The 20,030-nt window shown below is 43.2% G+C and overlaps 1 protein-coding gene across 1 annotated transcript in view; it reads left to right on the top strand.

The window, feature by feature from the left end:
* Positions 1–20,030, top strand: part of LOC122816306 (medium-chain acyl-CoA ligase ACSF2, mitochondrial-like) — a 1,435,169-nt gene that overhangs the window by 913,162 nt on the left and 501,977 nt on the right. The window contains exon 11 of the mRNA XM_044089039.1: positions 18,142–18,249. Coding sequence (XP_043944974.1) covers positions 18,142–18,249 — 108 coding nt within the window. The remainder of the gene's footprint in view (positions 1–18,141; positions 18,250–20,030) is intronic.

Raw genomic sequence — 20,030 nt, 5'->3', positions numbered from 1 at the left:
TTGGCAGTATGACTGGTATAGGGAGAGAGCTAGCTGATATGATGGACAGAAGGAAGGTTGGTATATTGAGTGTGCAACAGACCAGATGGAAGGGGAGTAAGGCTAGGTGTATTGGAGGTGGGTTCAAATTGTTTTATCATGGTGTGGATGGGAGAAGATATGGCGTAGGAGTTATTCTGAAGGAACAGTATGCGAAAAGTGTTTTGGAGGTGAAAAGGATGTTGGATAGAGTGATGTTTATGAAGCTGGAAATTGATGGTGTAATGATTAATGTTGTTAGTGCATATGCTCCACAAGTTGGGTGTGCAATAGATGAGAAAGAAAAATTTTGGAGTGAATTGGATGAAGTGGTGATGACTGTACCCAAGGGTGAGAGAGTGGTGATTGGAGCAGATTTAAATGGGCATGTTGTTGAAGGGAACAGTGGGGATGAGGAAGTGATGGGTAGGTATGGTGTTAAACAAAGGAATGCAGAAGGTCAGATGGTAATGGATTTTGCGAAAAGGATGGATATGGCTGTGGTGAATACGTATTTTAACAAGAGGGAGGAGCATAGGGTGACATACAAGAGTGGAGGAAGATGCACACAGGTGGATTATATCTTATGTAGAAGGGCCAGTTTGAAGGAGATTGGAGACTGTAAAGTGGTGGCCGGAGAAAGTGTAGTTAGGCAGCATAGGATGGTGGTTTGTAGGATGACACTGATGATCAAGAAGAGGAGGAGGAGGAGTATGAGGGCAGCACCAAGGATCAAATGGTGGAAATTGAAAAAGGGTAATTATGAGGTGGAGTTCAGGGATGAGTTAAGACAGGCACTGGGTGGCAATGAAGAGTTACCAAATAGCTGGGTAACTACAGCAGAGCTAGTAAGGGAGACGGCTAGAAAGGTGCTTGGTATCACATTGGGACAGAGGAAGGACAACAAGGAGACATGTGCTGAGGTGGAATGAGGAAGTACAGAAGAGTATACAGGCAAATAGGTTGGCAAAGAAGAAGTGAGATTGTCAGAGAGATGAAGAAAGTAGACAGGAGTATAACGAGATGAGGTACATGGCAAAGAGAGAGGTGGTGAAGGCTAAGGATATGGCATATGAAGAGTTGTATGAAAGGTTGGACACTAAGGAGGGAGAAAAGGACCTGTACCGATTGGCTAGACAGAGGGACCGAGCTAGGAAAGATGTGCAGCAGGTAAAGGTGATAAAGGATAATGAGGGAAACATACTCACAAGCGAGGAGAGTGTGTTGAGATGGAAAGAGTGCTCTGAGGGGTTGATGAATGAAGAGAACGAGAGGGAGAGAAGGTTGGATGATGTAGGGGGATAGTGAATCATGAAGTACAATGGATTAGCAAGGAGGAAGTAAGGATAGCTATGAAGAGAATGAAGACTGGAAAGGCTGTTGGCCCAGATGACATACCTGTGGAAGCATGGAGGTGTTTAGGTGAAATGGCAGAGGAGTTTTTAACCAGATTATTTAATGAAATCTTGGAAAGTGAGAGGATGCCTAAGGAATGGAGAAAAAGTGTTTTGGTACCGATTTTTAAGAATAAGGGTGATGTGCAGAGCTGTGGTAACTACAGAGGGATTAAATTGATCAGTCACAGCATGAAGTTATGGGAAAGAGTAGTGGAAGTTAGGTTAAGAAGGGATGTGATGATTAGTGAACAGCAGTATGGTTTCATGCCGGGAAAGAGCACTACAGATGCAATGATTGCTCTGAGAGTGTTGATGGAGAAGTACAGAGAATGTCAGAAGGAGTTGCATTGTGTTTTTGTAGACTTGGAGAAAGCATATGACAGGGTGCCTAGAGAGGAGTTGTGGTATTGTAAAAAGAAGTCAGGAGTGTCAGAGAAGTATGTAAGAGTGGTACAGGATATGTACGAGGGTAGTGTGACAGCGGTGAGGTCTGCGGTGGGAGTGATGGATGCGTTTAAGGTGGAGGTGGGGTTACATCAAGGATCAGCTCTGAGCCCTTTCTTATTTGCAATGGTGATGGACAGGTTGACAGACAAGATCAGACAGGAGTCCCCATGGACTATAATGTTTACAGATGACATTGTGATCTGTAGTGAGAGTAGGGAACAGGTGGAGAAGACCCTGGAGAGATGGAGATATGCTCTAGAGATAAGAGGAATGAAAGTCAGCAGGATTAAGACAGAATATATGTGTGTGAATGAGAGGGAGGGTAGAGGAATGGTGGGGATGCAAAGAGTAGAGGTGGCGAAGGTGGATGAGTTTAAATACTTGAGGTCAATAGTTCAGAGTAATGGTGAGTGTGGAAGAGAGGTGAAGAAGAGAGCACAGGCAGGATAGAGTGGGTGGAGAAGAGTGTCATGAGTGATTTGTGACAGACGAGTACCAGTAAGAGTGAAAGGGAAGATCTACAAGAGGGTAGCGAGACCAGCTATGTTATATGGGTTGGAGACAGTGGCATTGACAAAAAGGCAGGAGTGTGAACTGGATGTGGCAGAGTTAAAGATGTTAAAATTTGCACTGGGTGTGACAAGGGTGGACAGGATTAGGAATTAGTATATTAGAGGGTCAGCCCAGGTTGGAAGGTTTGGGGACAAAGCCAGAGGGGCAAGATTACTTTGGTTTGGACATGTGCTGAGAAGGGATGCGGAGTATATTGGGAAAAAGATGCTAAGGATGAAGCTACCAGGTAACAGGAAAAGAGAAAGGCCTAAGATAAGGTTTATGGATGTGCTGAGAGAGGACATGCAGGTGGTTGGTGTGACAGAGCAAGATGCAGAGGACAGGAAGAAATGGAAACAGGTGATCCGCTGTGGTGACCCCTAATGGGAACAGCCGAAAGAAGATGATGACAAAGCATTTAGCAAACTGAGTTACTGAGTCACGGCTGATTGCTAACTGACTGATATTTGCCTAGAGCTTATTTGGTGTCAATATATGACCTGGTAATAGTAGTACAGTGTTATACTAGACTGCAATGACAGTGATACACACATGCATGAAATACAAGCATGACAGGGAGACTAGGTAAACTATAAATTATTACATAGAATGCAGGTGCACAGAATATATTGTTAATGTGTGGAAATATCAGTGAAGTCAACAAACAATATATCATTATGGGTTAATATTTGCAGTCTACAACTATTACACTGTTATACCTGACTGCAGCACCGTACCTCACAGCCTGGATGCATGTAGCTGATATGCACTGGTGAAAACAAGACAATCCTGATGTACATAATTTACTTTTGTGTTATTCCTAGTGGTTCATGTGTTGTTGCAGAACATTTGTCATACTTCATTTCTTACAAAACAGCTCTGACTCTACATGTATTGCACAACAGATTTTATTAGATATGCCTTAATGAAGGTACTGATATGATTTCATGTTTTTACTGCAGAACAGTTGTCATGATTGCTTTCTTGCAAAACAGCCATAATTCTACACTTCTTGCATGAAAGGCTTTATTAGAGATACCTTCATGCACTTAACTGGTATATGTTCGAGTTTTTATTGCACAACAGTTGTCATTGTGTCCGTTTCCTGGAATTCATCAACTCAAACACCCTGGATCAGCTGGTAAACTCCCCTACCAGAGGCAAAAGCATATTGGACCTAGTCATCACCAACATGGGCGACAGGTGCTCCACACTGGAGGTCAACCCGTCACTGGTTAGATCAGACCATAAAGTAATCACTCTGGATGTCCACACCCCACCAACTAAGGAAACCACAGTAAAACACTTTTCTAAAGCAAACTTCACCTTACTTAAGATAGAGGTGTTACATTTCACAGCCCCTACGCTAAAGGATAACGCTGCCCGAGATGCAGAAACCTTTACAAATGCACTCTATGAGTACCTACAAGAATGCATGGATCTTGTCATCCCCAGCAAAACCAAGACTCACTGCTCTAAGAGAAGGAAACCAGTTTGGTGGACCCCTGCAATAAACAGGCTATGCAATAGAAGGAGGAAAGTAGTTCAGATAAAAAGCAAATCCCAAGAAGGAAAGGCATCACTGATCAGTATCAGTAAGAAACTAAGGTGCCTCATGAAATCATCCAGGGCTAACTTTGAAAGAAAAATAGCCAAAGATTCAAAAGATAACCACAAAGGCTTCTTTAGCTATGTTAAGAATCTAAGTGGCAACTCGCAGATATGCACTGAACAAGTGCAAAATAGCACAAAATATACTGACCCTACTGATATTGCCAACATCCTGGCAGATAGATTCAGTGCAAACTTCACCCCCTCTCACGTTCGAAAGGGCCCACAACAATACCGGAAAAGTGTAGTGCCCCACAAATCACAGACGCACAGGTGAAAACAGCCCTTTCAAAAGCCAAAAACACAGCATCAATGGGACCAGATGGTGTCCCAGGATGTGTCTTGCACGAACTACAGAACAAACTAACCCCCCACCTAAACATGCTGTTCAGCCTCAGCCTCTCCACAGGCTACATGCCCATAGAATGGTGCACAGTAACGGTTATTCCTCTCCACAAAGGAGGGGCCACAACTGACCCGGGTAACTATTGCTCCATAAGCCTAACTAGCATGGTCTGCAACGCTATGGAGCGCATCATCATGGAACTCATTAACAAAGACATTGGGAACCTCCAAACACTTGACCCGACCCAGTTCAGCTTTGTTAAGGGCAGATCATGCCTACTAAATCTGGTTGACTTCTTCGAGACAGTCACCAAGACCATAGACGAGGGAAAAGTGCTTCACACAGCCTACCTTGACCTCACCAAGGCTTTCAACATCATTCCCCACCATTCCCCACTCGGGTATTACAGAAAAATTCACCAGCCTGAACATAAACCCCTATGTCACGAGATGGGTTGCCAACTGGCTTACAGACAGTACTCACACGGTAAGAATAGCAGGCTCCAGGTCCGACTCTAAACCAGTCACAAGTGGTGTCCCACAAGGCTCGGTCCTGGGACCCCTACTATTTGGCATATACTTCTGAGAAGTACAGGCAAAAACAAGAGGACTATGGCTACCAAGTTCACCGATGACTACAAACTGGGAGCCATAATTGACTCTCCGGCTGACACAGACATCCTCCAAAAGGGCCTTACTGAGACAGACACCTGGTGTCAAAGTCATGGCCTCAAGCTAAATGCCAAAAAATGCATAGTCATCCTGTTTGGGAAAAACAAAACACCCACAAATTACCATATAGGTGACAGCCCTCAATACAGAAGAGGTAATAAAAGATCTGGGGACCCAGGTAGATAGTAATCTCTCATTTGACAATCATATTGCCAAAAGTAGTTAGGAAATCCTTCTATGTGGCCCATCTGATTACTAAAGGGTTCACATCTAGTAATAAAGAGGTTATAGTGCCCCTCTACTCGTCACTCATTAGACCCATCATAGAGTACAATGCCTCATTTCAGATGTACCTCACAAGACATTTCCAACAGCTGGAAAGACCACAAAAGTAACTCACCAAGAGGATTACTGGCCTCAAACATATGTCCTATGCAGCCCGACTGAAAAACCTCTGGCTGTACTCAGTGGCATATCGCTTACTCAGAGGTGATCTCTGCCTGACTTACAAAGCCATGTCCACCTCAGAATTGATGGACATGCTCCACCTAAAAAAATCCAAGTCACTACGAGCCATGTGCTCTAGTGAGCTAAACCTTGCCACAACAATAAATAGAACATGCTGGGGGGATAGATTCCTATCACATAGACCCCCCATGCTTTGGAACAAAATTCCAAATTACATCAGGCAGATCCCCTCACTAACACTCTTCAAGAGAAACCTTGACTAGTGGATGGGTAACAGAAAATACACCCCTGGGATCACTTCATTGGCTCTGCTTGACAGAGGAACAGTTAATTAATCAATGGGGTGACGAAAGCTGACACACTCTGTCTAGGCTTATAAATGCCCTCAGGCAGATAGCCTAGTACCTACCTATAAATCTATGAACCTATTATGCAGGTGTTGCAATACAGCTGGAATTCCACAGTTATTGCACTACAAACTGTATTGCATATACTTTATTATGGTTAATGCTTTAGTTTCCCTGCTTATGGCAGTACAGTTGGCAGTATGCACGTCTTGCAGTACAGGTGGAAGTCCACATTCATTGCAATATAATCTTTACTTTATATACCTAATCACAGTTAATGCTTTACTCTTTCTTACTTATTTGACTATAGATAGCAAAATACATCTGTACTCACCACACTGACAGTGCAACCTGGCCATGTGCCTGGCATGCGCCTCAATGTTCTGAGCCCTTTCCTCTGCAGCTGTTGGGAGAGAAGCACACCGTTATTCATACCAGTTTAGCAGACATTCAATATTAGATATTGGTGAAACAGAGATAAAAGTACTTGCATACATGTGGGACATTCCCTGCCCAGAAGTCTTGGACCCAGGTGTACAAGAGAGATCCCTTCCATCTTTTCAGGTTGTTGTGGTGGTGATAACACTGTCCATCTGTGTGGAGGATACAAGATGCACAGGTGAGGTCCCTTGCCAGCTGGTCCCAGGCATCCTCCTTGCACTCTGAACCCTGGTAACCTCCTTACATCAACAAGTCATCATGTTTTTTTACAAGGAGTCTGACCATGACACAGGACTCCTGAATGCCCCAATGCTGTGCCTGAAAGAGTGAACCCTCTCCAACTCCTGCCATGGTATCCTTCAGAGACAGAAGTCCAATGGATTATGCTGTATTCCCCCCATTGGGCTTAATATAGCCTGTTTTCTCACCCTTACACATCACTGGGCAGGATTTAAAAATATGGTGCACAGCTTAGCACCGAGCAAACCAGCAAACCACTGCAGCTGAGCTGAGTAGTGCAAAAACGTGAACACTCAGAATGCCTGGCATTGCTTAGCAGTGTGCAAACCAGCCAAACAGTGCCCAACAGGGCATAAACTTATCTGCCATTATTTTGTTTATGCAGTACTACATTTATGGTACTACTGACATGCCCCCTTAATTAGCTAACGAACTACACATGCTCCTAGAACCTAGCAAACTCCTAGCACAATAATACACCCTCTATCTACCCCACTATCCATATTAACCCACCCATAGCTATTCTATTCTCTCTAATCTTTTATCCACCACATACACTCAATGCAGACCCTACCCAAGTAATTTACTATTACAGCTAAAGCACTAATGCTGTTACCCTTAGTTCCCCTGCTATTCATTCCTTATCACCTAAGCTCCTATGAATATGTACAGCATCCTAAAATCCAATACCGAAACTCTCAAACAGACACCAACCTAGCATTTAATAAGTTTATCCACCACATAACCACCCCCTCTCCTAATTCCTTGCCCCCAATTGCCATCACCTGACTAAATACTGCTACATTAGCTTAAAAACCGAAATCTACGAAAAAAATCATAAACAAAATTTTAAGACTCATCTTTAAGACACAACTTAAAAATTAATCTTATGGAGGATGGAGACATCCACCCCAACCCTGGCCCATCCACAACAGTAGACCCAAGCACACCATCTAACAACCCAATGTGTACTACCCAGATTGATTGACTTCCAAGCTCATTTCTGGTCTGTCATCTCAACATCAGAAGCCTAAACAACAAGATCCATAGCCTACATGAATTCTTAGCTGTTCGCTCCCCTGATATCCTCTGCCTCACAGAAACCTGGCTAAAACCAATAACCAAAAATAATGAAATAAACCCCCACAGTACAACATCCTTAGACTGGACCAGATCTCCAGGAAAGGTGGTGGGGTAGCTGTACTATACAAGTCTACCCTAACAATAACAATTGACACCCAACAACCACCCCAGTTTGGTAATGCAGAAATTCTCATCACCGAACTAATAATAAACAAAACTAAATGCAGATACATTGTGTGCATTTATATTCCACTCAGCAAGAATGATAATACTCTAGAAAATATCTTACATTGGCTAGCTTCTAACTATCTCTAGGAAACTATTGTCTTGGGGACTTTAACACTGACTGGAACACCTGTTCCTCTGAAACTCCCTCCACCCATTTAAACCTCCATGGGTTTACTCAGATCATTGCCACCCCCACCAGATTTAGCAAAAATAGAGTCAAAGATAGTATTCTTGATTGGATACTTATTAACAGCCACCCCCAAAGTACAAGTCAGGCACATTACCCGATGATCTAAGTGATCACTGCCTTACCTTTATTATTAGGCTCAAAGCCGACATTCCCCAACCAGCTCACCTACAAAACTATAAGAACCGTCAGGAACTTTATCCTTGACAACTTCCAAAAATAACTCAAAGCATGTAATTGGATGTCTTGAAATGACTCCCATTACAAGAAGCAGTTGAGTACTTCAGTACCAAATTTCTGGCTATCCTTAACCACCATGATCCTACCCGTACCATCTGTGTAAAAGCCACGGTTGCACCGTGGCTATCTAAAGAAGCAAAAACTTTTAGTTATGTACTTACCATAACTTTAGATGTTTGGGATCCATCTCGCCTACATTCTGTACTGATGGGCTCGGAGCCGATCCCTCGGCTCCGACTCGGCACACTATGCTATAGAGCGAGGCCTCTTATTGGCTGAGCTATTTCTTATCCCAGGATGCACCACCACTAATCCCCCAGATCTTGTTTGTCCGCATTCATGCACACAAGCACAACTTGTTTATATAATATTGTTAGATGTTTCAAGATGAAACAACAGAATTCGGACCTTCTGATATCCTCTGATCTCCAAGGAAGGGGGAAGGAGGGTGGGTTATTGGGAATGTAGGCGAGATGGATCCCAAACATCTAAAGTTATGGTAAGTACATAACTAAAAGATGCTATGTGATCCTATCTCGCCTACATTCTGTACTGATGGGACAGCGTCCCTAGCACCTAAATCCTGGGTGGCTCATTGGAAAACACTCCTGAGCACTGTGGAACCAAATGAAGCTCGTCCTCTAGATGCCACATCCAATTTGTAGTGGGAAATGAAAGTGTGCGGGGAAGACCATGTGGCCGCAGCACAAATGTCACTAATGGCAAGCTTAGAATGAAATGCTATCAAAGTAGCCATAGCCCTTGTAGAATGAGCTTTGACAGAGGTGGTAAGCTCTTTGTTAGAATAAGAATAAGCTTGAGTAATACAGTCCCTGATCCATTTGGCAATAGTGACCTTTGTGACAGCTTTGCCCAATTTATTGTCTGCAAAGGATACAAACAATTGATCTGTTTTCCTTGTTTGTTTGGTCCTATCTAAATAAAAATGCAACTGCCTGTGGACATCTAATGTGTGGAATATGAATTCCGCTTTGTTAGAATATTTCGGAAAGAAGACTGGAAGTTCTAATGATTGTTGTAGGCAGAAACTGGAACAAACTTTAGGGACAAAGGAAGGATTTGGCCTGAGAGATACTCTGTCTTTGTGAAAAACCAAGTACGGGGGTTTTACAGACAAAGCTTGAAGCTCTGAAACCCTTCTGGCAGAAGTAATTGCCACCAGAAAAGCCGTCTTCCACGATAGAAATTTTAGATCACATGTCGCTGCCGGTTCGAAGGGGAAGGAAGTTAAGGCGCGCAACACCACATCGAGATCCCATGGAGGAGCAGGAGGAGAAATCGGAGGTCTTAAAAGCGCAGCACCTTTCAAGAAGGTCTTACACAATCTGTTGCTCATTAAAGGTGGGTTTATAGATTCGTAAAAATTGGAAATCGCTGCCAATTGAATCTTGATGGTCGAGACTGAAGAGCCTTGATTGAAAAGAGAAGTTAAAAATTTTAGTACTTCTGATATGGGAATAGTGATGGGATCCAGGCCCCGGAGTTGAGCCCAAATAGCAAATCTTTTCCATTTGCTAGAATACAATTTCTTTGTAGCAGACTTGTGGGCCGAAGATAAGAGGTGTACAACTTCTGGATCCAATGTATGACTACTGACTATAGTCGGAAGAGGAGGAGCCAAGCTGTCAATTTTAAGGTGTGTAGGGACTGGTGGAATAGTCCCGACTGATGAACCAAAAGGTCTGGGATCTGATCCAGGAACCATGGACCTTCCAGAGCATATTTCCAAAGATAGGGAAACCATACTTGACGAGGCCAGTAAGGAGCAACTAGGATCATTTTGCTCCCCATGAGAGATGCCTTTTGGATCACCCTGGGAAGGAGAGGAACTGGAGGGAAGGCATAAAGCAAGCCGGTGGGCCAAGGACGGGCTAGTGCGTCCATGGGGCTCTTCCCCGGAGCCGGGGTTAGGGAGAAGAATTTTTTGCACTTCGCATTCAGTGGAGTCGCAAAGAGGTCGCAACACGGAACTCCCCATTTGCTGAAAATTTGATTTGCAACTGTCATGTTCAGAGACCATTCGTGAGGAGAGAGGATGGTTCTGCTCAGTCTGTCGGCTATCACATTGGACTTGCCCGGGATATGAGTAGCTACTAAAAAGCGTTTGGTCGACACTGCCCATTCCCAGACTCTCATGGCCTCTCTGCAAAGAGGATAGGATCTGGTCCCTCCCTGTTTGTTCAGGTACCTGGCAACTGACATGTTGTCTGAGTGAACGGCAATTACGCCCTGAGGGAGGTAATCGTGAAGGGCTTGAAGGGACAGAAGCACCGCCCTCATTTCTAGGATGTTTATATGAAGTAGGGTCTCTTCTGGGTGCCATTTGCCTTGGACTGACCTGCCCAGGGAATGCCCCCCCACCCCATCTGGGAGGCGTCCGTGGTCAAAGTGGCCGCAGGAGGAGGTGGAACAAAGTGTCGTCTCTGATCCAAATTGGAGGGCACTAGCCACCAGCGAAGGTCCCGTTTGCAGGTTTCTGTGATCCATATGAGGTGACTGATAGGGAGTTCCTGAAAGGACCACTGAGCTGAAAGAAGCCACTGGAGAATTCTCATGTGCAACCTTGCCAGGGGGACTAGAAGAACCGTGGTGGACATGGATCCCAATAGCTGCAGGACCATTCTGGCTGGGGCTTTGGATCTGGGAAGTAAGGCTCAAACTTGAGCCTGTATGGTTTGTATTCTGTCTGTAGGTAGATAGACCCGCATTCGGTTTGAGTCTATCTCTACCCCTATGAATCTTATGCATTGAGATGGCAGCAACACAGACTTTGGCCAATTGAAGGTGATTCCAAGGGAATTGCCCAGTGATATAGTGGCTTGTAGGCTCATAATAGTAGATGCTTGGAGGTGGCAGTTAGGAGCCAGTCGTCTAGATACGGAAACACCTGGAATCCTAGACTTCTCAGGTGAGCAGTCACGACCGCCAAACATTTGGTGAACACCCTGGGAGGCTGTGGTGAGACCAAAGGGCAGCGCGCGGAACTGAAAATGACTGCCTCCTATGCTGAAGTGCAGATGTCTCCTGGACGCTTGATGTACCATGATATGGTAATAAGCATCCTTGAGATCTATGGAGCACATCCAAACACCTTTCTCCAGCAATGGGAGAATGGTTTGTAGGGTGACCATTCGGAACTTGGACTTTTTGACTGAACGGTTTAGAATGCTGAGATCTAAAATGGGTCTCAAGTCCCCGGTCTTTTTTGGCACCAAAAAGAATCTTGAGTAAGCCCCTAATCCGATCTGGTCTGCGGGGACCGGTTGGATGACTCCTTTTTGCAGCAGCTTTGAAACTTATGAGGCTGCAGTTTCCTGTTGACTGGGTGGCGGGTCCGGGATTTTTTTGAACTGAGGTGGAGAGTGAGAGAAAGGGATGGTGTAACCTCCGGCGATAATTCGAAGCACCCATCGGTCCTGAGTGCTACTTTCCCAGGCTTTTAGGTGCCTCGAAAAATGACCCCCGACTGGCTCCGGAGCTGCACAGTCGGGCAATCCCTCAGGGACTGTGAAAGGCTGAAGAGCCACGAAAGGACTCGCGGTCTCCAGTGTTGCGAGGGCCTCTGCTGCCTCTGGGACGGTGTCTTCCGGAAGAATTTCCCCCTCCCCTGCCTCTGGAAGGGGGATCATCCTGCTGAGAGGGGTAAAGCTTCTGAGATCTACGGAACCACATTTTCCCTCCTCTTTTAGCCTTGGGATAAGGCCGAAAGGGAGTGGAAAATTGTGCCCCTACGGCAGTCAGAGTCTTACCCTCCTGTTCGCAGCGGGTCAGTGTGTCCTTTACCTTGGGTCCAAACAGGGAGGACCCATCAAAGGCATTGGCAAAGGAAGACTTAAAGGCCTCAATGACACAGGTGGAGCCAGGCTTGTCTCCATAGAGCAATGCCTGTACCCACTCTACTCGCCTTCGGCCGCATAAGAAATGAGCCTCATGGACGAGTTTGAAATGGACGACAGTGTAGCCAGCTGAGAGCCAACCGTCTGGGCCAGCTCCTCAGGCAGGTTACCCAAGAGGGTATCGGAAAGTTCTTTAATCAGATCCCTCTGAAATCTGGTAAAGTGCGTAAGGTAGTTCAAGGACCTTAATGTAAAGGCCGCTGAACTTAGGGTGCGCTTTCTGTACCGATCCATGCTCCTAGACTCCTTATTAGGAGGATGGACGGACGTCGAAGCCTCTGCTACATCTTGCTGGGTAGCAGATGCCACCACCAAAGCATCTACAGCAACACCTTTAGTTAGGAACTCTTTTTCAGGGGGTGCCGAGAGAAACTTATTAGGACGAGCAGGCACCGGTTCCACAGAGTCTGGGTGTTCCCATGCCCTTCGACAGATCAAATCCAAGAGCTCGTCGAAGGGCGGAGACACCCAGGAGGTGGAGGGCTGAGCCCCGAAGGCCTTAAGGAACACCGACTCATCAGCAGAAGGGGGTTTGGACTGCCAGCCGCCTCATTGTTTAAGGGCTTCCAGGATGTCTGCAAAGGAGACATCATCCGAGGACGACTTAGGGTACCCCTCTGCATCATCGAGATCAGTGTCTGATGTAAGAGACTCATCAGGGGAGTCAACGTGCTTCCTCTTGCACGATCTTTTCCTGGGGGGTTCTTCCGAAGAAGCTTCAGAAGGACCTCCAGGAGGGGGGGAAACCCCAGTGGGGGTAACCTTAGGCCCCGGGGCTCCGCTGTCTAAGGACAGGGGGACTGCCAAAGAACCAGTCTCGGTATGCAGGGAAGGAACTGGGGAGACCATGGAGGTAGCCAAAGATGATTTGGCTAACGCACTCCTCATAGCCCTGAAGGCGGGACCACCAGAATCCTGGGAGGATCCCACCTCCTTGGCCACGATGGTAGACGGCACTCCCGCAGCCGACGCACCGAGAGGAAGACTTGGGACCGAAAACATCAGTCCCGAAGCATCCTCCCCCCGGGGCCGACGGAAGAAGCCCGCGTACCGAACTCCGACTCAAGAGCCGGAGTTGGAGTAAGGGTCGGGCCCGACCCTAAAACCTCCACCGGTTCCACCAGCACTGGCTCCAACGGTGCCGAGGCTGTTGGAGGAGGAACCATAGTAGCAAGGTGGACCATCGGCTCCGAAGCCGAATGGGCTGGAGCCGAAACTAACTTTTGGAACACCGGAGACTGGAAGAGTCTTAGGAGCACCCTGTCGATGTCCGAATCAGACATCTTGGAGGATCTGGATGATACCGATCGGGTCCGAACCGATTTCTCCATCGGCTCCATAGGACTAAGGGACCGGCTCCGAAAGGATTCTATAATTATCGGTTCCGAGGGAGATCTCAAGGCAAATTCCCTCGGTGCCGATGAGGACTTCGGCGCCGAAGGGGAAGAGTCTGAGCCGGCAACCTTCATCGGCTCCAATATCAGTGGAGCCGAGGAAGGTGACCCGCCTCTTGATGTCCCAGTCCTCGGCTCCGAAGTCCGTGGAGCCGATGGAGAAGCCTGCCTAGGTTTTTTGGCAGTCGGTTCCGACAGACTGGTCGGAGCCGACGCTTTTTTTCTTTTTTGAAGGAGAGGAAGATGAAGATAAAGCCTCTTCGAAGGATGGCTTTATCAAACCTTTTATGATTAATTTGTTCTTCCTCTCCTGGAGGACTCTTGCTGAAAAGGCGTGACACATGCTACATGACTCTTGTAGGTGCTTGGCACCTAAGCAATAAACGCATGAGGAGTGGTCGTCCATTATGGACATCTTGTAACCACACCTCGCGCACTTTTTAAACCCGGAGGGTCTATGCTCTTTGGACATGTCTAAAGAAAGAACTTACACCAAACTCTAGTCAGCTAAAAGAAAAATAAAGAAATATCAAGTTTTTTTTTTTTTTTTTTTTTTTTTTTTTTTTTAAATATAAGACAATACAGTTAACAAAACACCGAAAGGGAGGGTCAAGACCCTCTAACTTAAACGGGTACTTGACCCACAAACAAACACTAGAATAGCAAAAGGCAAAAGGCAAAAGGCAAAAGGGAAAGGCCCCTCTAACTAAAATGGGAAACCTTCCCTTGACAAAAACACCAATTCCTCAACAAAAATATCTAATACACACTCGTATCACAACAATAGCTGTTAAAACAGCTTTTGGGTTCAAAACAAGCAAATTCCTGACAGGAAAAGCCTAAATAAAGTAGTACTTAGCCCAGCCAAGTTGAGACCACGTCTTAGCTTGTAAGCGGCAAACGAGATCTGGGGGATTAGTGGTGGTGCATCCTGGGATAAGAAATAGCTCAGCCAATAAGGGGCCTCGCTCTATAGCATAGCGTGCCGAGTCGGAGCCGAGGGATCGGCTCCGAGCCCATCAGTACAGAATGTAGGCGAGATAGGATCACATAACATCTAAAATTAAACTAAGAAACAATGCCTGGGACAGGTGGCATGTTACCAAAGCCTCTATAGACCAAGTAAAATACTGGCAACTAAGGAACCAGACCAAAAAAATCTGTCATTCTAGACAAAAAAAGTCACTACACCCTCTTAATACAAAAATATCAGCTAAAACCTCAAATGTTCTGGGCTGGTATTAACAATCTTCTCCACCCAGGCCATTCCACCACTCCTACCCCATCAGCTGCCCTTGATAAATCCCCTGTTGAAATTGCAAACAGCTTCATCTCCTTCTTTACTGAAACTATCCAGACTCTAGCTACCCATCTCACTCCATTGGACACAAACACTAGCTCTGGCACATCCAGCCCTGATCCACCCAGCACCCGACCAACCTTTACCTTTCAAACCATACCTACCAACCTGATCCAGACCTTATTCAAAAAACTAAAACCTAATACATTAGCTGCCGACCACCTCCCAGCTGAATATCTTCAAAAGGCAGCTGATGCCATAGCTCTTACCATTTTTATTCTGATCAACAGAACCATCTCAGAAGGATCCATCCCAGCAATATGGAAAATATTACATGTTATACCTCTCCCTAAAGGAGGAAGTTCCACAGAATTATCTAACTTTAGACCTAAAGCCATTCTTTCACCACTAGCTAAAACCATGGAAAGATGCATACACAAACAAATCATGCACTTTCTTATTCAAAACGGAAAGCTCGCCGACTCACAGCATGGCTTTAGGCCATTCTACAGTACCACCATGGCTCTTCTATCTTTCTCTAATGTCATCAGTCTTCATTGTAACAACAAAAAACTATCTTCAGCACTCTTCCTAGATCTCTCAAAAGCTTTCAATATGGTCAACCATCAGCTACTGCTCAATAGCCTACAAACCATCGATTTAGACTAACACGCAATACAATGGTTTCACTCCTAAACGGTAGACAGCAGGCTGTCTTATGGCAGAGCAAGCTGTCATCCCAACTTCCTCTAACACTAGGTGTCCCACAAGGGTCCATACTAGCTCCCCTTCTTTTCTCTATCTTTATCAATGATCTGCACACCACCATCCTAGGAGCCACCTGCATCCAATATGCAGATGACTCAATGCTAATATGTTCCTCCTCCTCTCCTACACAACTTCTAACCCTCACTCAGACTACTTTCAGCATGGTAGAAACATGGCTAGCTAATCACCGCCTGCTTCTAAATCCTAACAAAACCAAGCGACTACCTTTCTCCCCTAACCGTAGAATTCCTTCTCCTTCCTTCAACATCAAATCTAGCAATGACACCATTATCTCCCCTGATGATCATACAAAGCTTCTAGGTGTAATAATAAACAACAACCTTAAATTTGATAAACATGTCAATCACACTATTAAGTCCGTCAACAAAAAAACTTGGCTCCTTGTACAGAGCCAAACCTTTCCTCACCCCCCTAGCTAGGGTAGCTATTGCAAGATCACACCTCCTCTCTACCCTTACGTATGTCTCCCCTGTACTCACCAACCTATCCAAAACCGATCTCGGCAAATTATCAGGATGTTACAATCATATAGCCAGATTCGCTACAGGCATGGCTTTTAGGACCCACCATTGCCAGAACCTCAAAGCACTGGGATGGCTAGAGTATCCTACCCTTCCACAGTTCAACCAGCTTATAGTAGCGCATAAAACCTGATAACACCTCTGCTCTCAAAAATATTCTCACCCCCTCATAGTGCCCCAGGCCATTACGCTCAACTGATAAACTAATGATACTGACCCAAAAATCAAACAACTCTGCAGGCGATGCTATATTTGCCAACTCAATCGGTAAAATCTGGAATCTACTCCCTACTACTGTTACCAAGGAAACCTCACTACCCCTATTTAAAAGAGAACTCAAAAATGCCTCACATCTCATTGGCTGTGCTCTTGTTCTAAACCTAACAACTTCACTAGCACATGTCTTGCTACTCAACCTGCTGTTTAGCCAAGTATCTATGCCTCATAGCATTTGAATGTCTAAGCATTGTGAATTATCAGAGAGTGTATTCTATGTTCACATTTTCTGATACATCTTTGCCAATCAGATGTAAGTCTGCATATTGTGTATATTGATATTTGCTTGTATTCTTTGTCTATATTTTTCTAAACATGTCTGCCTGAGTTTATCACTCAGTGATGTATGTACTGTCTCTTTTTTGCTATGTGGAGCTTTTCTCCCTGGGCCTACGCTGAAAATGGACATATATCCAGTCGGACTATCCCAGTCAACAAATGTAAAATAAAATAAAATAAATAAATATTACTAGTTAATCTTTAATCAGTCTAAAAGACTGTCCTGTTTTAAAAGTCCACGGATTAACGAAAGCGGTAGGAAGGATTTTACATGATTTGAAGAAATTTATTCTGCTTCAGATCAAATTAGGTATAGATGGAATGATCATAATGGCTTTGTTGTTGCACTCACTAAATTAACAATCTAATTGAGTAAAGCTGTAGTGGACAGTATAGTATTTTAATATTACAGTCTCAGTATTTATGATTACAATACAGTAATATTTGTATATTTGATAGGTGCCCCAAGGATTGTATGTTCATGTGTATTTCCCAAGTCGTAGCTAATAATGAGAAATACAGTTTCAGTGAAGTGCAGGTTCAAGTGTGTAAAATGTCTGTTTTTCAAATTTTCATTGAAGGATTAGTAGTTCTTAAAACCTTCAGAATTTTAAAATGATATGACTTTTTTTCTGAGCGTAATAAAACATAACTCAGTATGCAGAACTAATACGTATTGTTTTTATAGCAAAATAGTATCTTGTCTAAGCTAATTATGTGAAGTATTTTACTTTACCACTTCCTGAAAACAAAGCATAATTTGAAAGTAAAGATGCTGCCTCATTTTCAGTAACTCAGGAATTCTGACCGGTAATATAATCTTTGTAACTGGCTTGCATAAACAAAGAAACATTTATATCATTTACCAGGAACACAAAGATTAAACTTGTGAATTTGTCAAGCTAATCCTTGATTAAATTACAATTTATTCAAAGCCACAGGGCTACCCTTTTTTAATAACCTGGTGAGGTGTGTTTTTCAGGAAACACAGGAGGTCCCACACATCGGAATTGCATCATGCAAATTTTGCTAAAATGAAGGCCTCAGTGGCAGGCTTAAATGAATGAAAAATATTAGGAAATGTAGCTTAGTGTGATAAGTAATGTGGAAGATAGAGAAACCAAAGCCATAAACTGAACACAAAATTCTGATTTGTTGTACCTCTGTTGAATAATTAAACTCAGGCAGCTCTTTATGGACTGCTGTTGGATAAACTGATAACTCTACAGCCTTTGATTATGTTAAGTAGGTTATAGTAATGAGCTGTTCAGCTCACCACATAGACATTATCGAGGGCAAAGCTCCCTGTAAAAAATCCAGAATTTTTATGTTGGTGTAAACTGTTTTGTATAAGAGTATTTCTATGGATTTACTTTCTGCCTCTTTCAGAATATTTATGGAACAACGGAAAACAGCCCTTCTACATTCATTAACTTTGCAAAGGATGAGTTTAGAAGGAAGACTGAAACAGTTGGGTACATTGCACCTCACACAGAGGTAAGGACAATTTCTAGGAAATTGCAATGGGTGTACTTAAAGGTAAGTTGACTGAGTGTAGCATTGTCAGACTGAAGAAAATATATATTTGTTGCGTGATTTTAATATTATGTACTGAGCAATCTCCATTAGTGGGCTGTGTGTCTTTTTTTATGTTTACTATATCACCGATATTCTGTTAGTGTAACCCAGTGATGGCAAACCTATGACACGCCACAATGTTTTGGGTGACATACCAGTGTTCACCAATACCAGAGTTGCCAAAGAAACTGAATGAACAAAAATACAGGAAATATGTGACCTTGCACTTATCTATTAAAACTCAACAACAAAAAAGTCATTAGTTGATTTTAATCAAATCAAATGTAGTCTGTTCCATATTTTTCTTTTCAGTTCAATTCAAAATTACTGTTAAAAGTAAGGTCATGTTTTGGTCTACTATTTTAAGCTCAATTATCAATGTGCATATCATTTTCTCTATTGTAAGTCACTGATTTTTCTTTTACTTTTATAATACATAGCAGCAGACATGATTAGACTATTTTTTTAAAATATATTTATATGTAAAGAATTGTTTCTCTTTTGTTTGCTGGGGGGGGGGGGGTGACACACCAGCAGAGTCAGGATAGGCATTTTCTAAATTTCTGACACGCCAAGCCCAAAAGGTTTGCCATCACTGGTATAACCTGTTATATTCAAAGGTACATATTTTATGCTGTTGAATAATTACAAATCACACAATTCAAGATATTTTCTTGTACCAACGGAAGAAAACTCAAACCACAAGCCACAAAAAATTAGCCTGTATGTACATGAATGTATAAATAATAAAATCCAGGCAGCATTAAGCATTAAGGAGAAGTTGCCATTCCAACTCAATCATTATTATTGGAAATAAAGAATGGGAACTTCCTCTTCTATCATTTTCATTCCACCAGGTTTAAATGAAAACAGTAACATTCTGTTATCTTAATTAAAAAAAATTTAACCTAGATCTTTTATTTTAGGTGTTTAAAAATTTACCTTTAACCTTAAACTATGTTTCTTTTTTTTTTGATATGTTTATTTGAAATTTAAAAAATTTATGTTTAAAATTTTTTTAAAAAGACTTTTTCTTTTCTGTACTGTATGTTTGTTTGTTTAAATGTTTCTGGCTTCAAGTTTAAACCCAAAACTTTTTCTCTTTTTTTTATTTTATTGTTAATTTTCCCTGTGTTTTTTAGCTTTTTGGATTTTTATTATTTATACATTATGTACATACAGGGCTATTGCCTTTTCTATGTGGATACATTTTTTTGTTTGTAAATGTATTATTTAGCATCATTTATGTACTGCATTATCAATTATACGCCTGTTTTGGTATCCTTATGTTTGAATACCTGTGGTGTTTTATTATTAAAGGTTGATGTGTAAATCTTGCCCACCACATTTTATGACATCATCTTTGCTTGCCTTGCCTTTTAAAAAGTGCTTTCGCTTTGGTTTTTGTCTTAGGAAGCTACTGTTTAACAGTAGTGAAAACGTAGAAAGCAAAAATAAACTAAACTGCTTACCTACCTCCTTTTTTTTTTCCGCTATATTTTCTTGTACAGCAGATACACTAATGTAGCAAGGGTTCAAAATATTCAAGACAGCCAAGTTAAGACCATTTAATATAACCTAAAATATAGAATTTTATTAGAATTCATGTTAATCTTGTGAACCTTGTTGTATTATAACCTATTGTATGCATCCATAAAGTATAGCTCCTTATGTTATTTTTTGTCTCTCTCTTCTCTTTT

This window comes from Protopterus annectens, chromosome 12.part0 (genome assembly GCF_019279795.1).
Source record: "Protopterus annectens isolate FY-2018-M chromosome 12.part0, PAN1.0, whole genome shotgun sequence".
NCBI classification, from domain to species: domain Eukaryota; kingdom Metazoa; phylum Chordata; order Ceratodontiformes; family Protopteridae; genus Protopterus; species Protopterus annectens.
The sequence above is the reverse complement of the archived record's forward strand: the minus strand, read 5'-3'. Positions and strand labels throughout refer to the sequence as shown.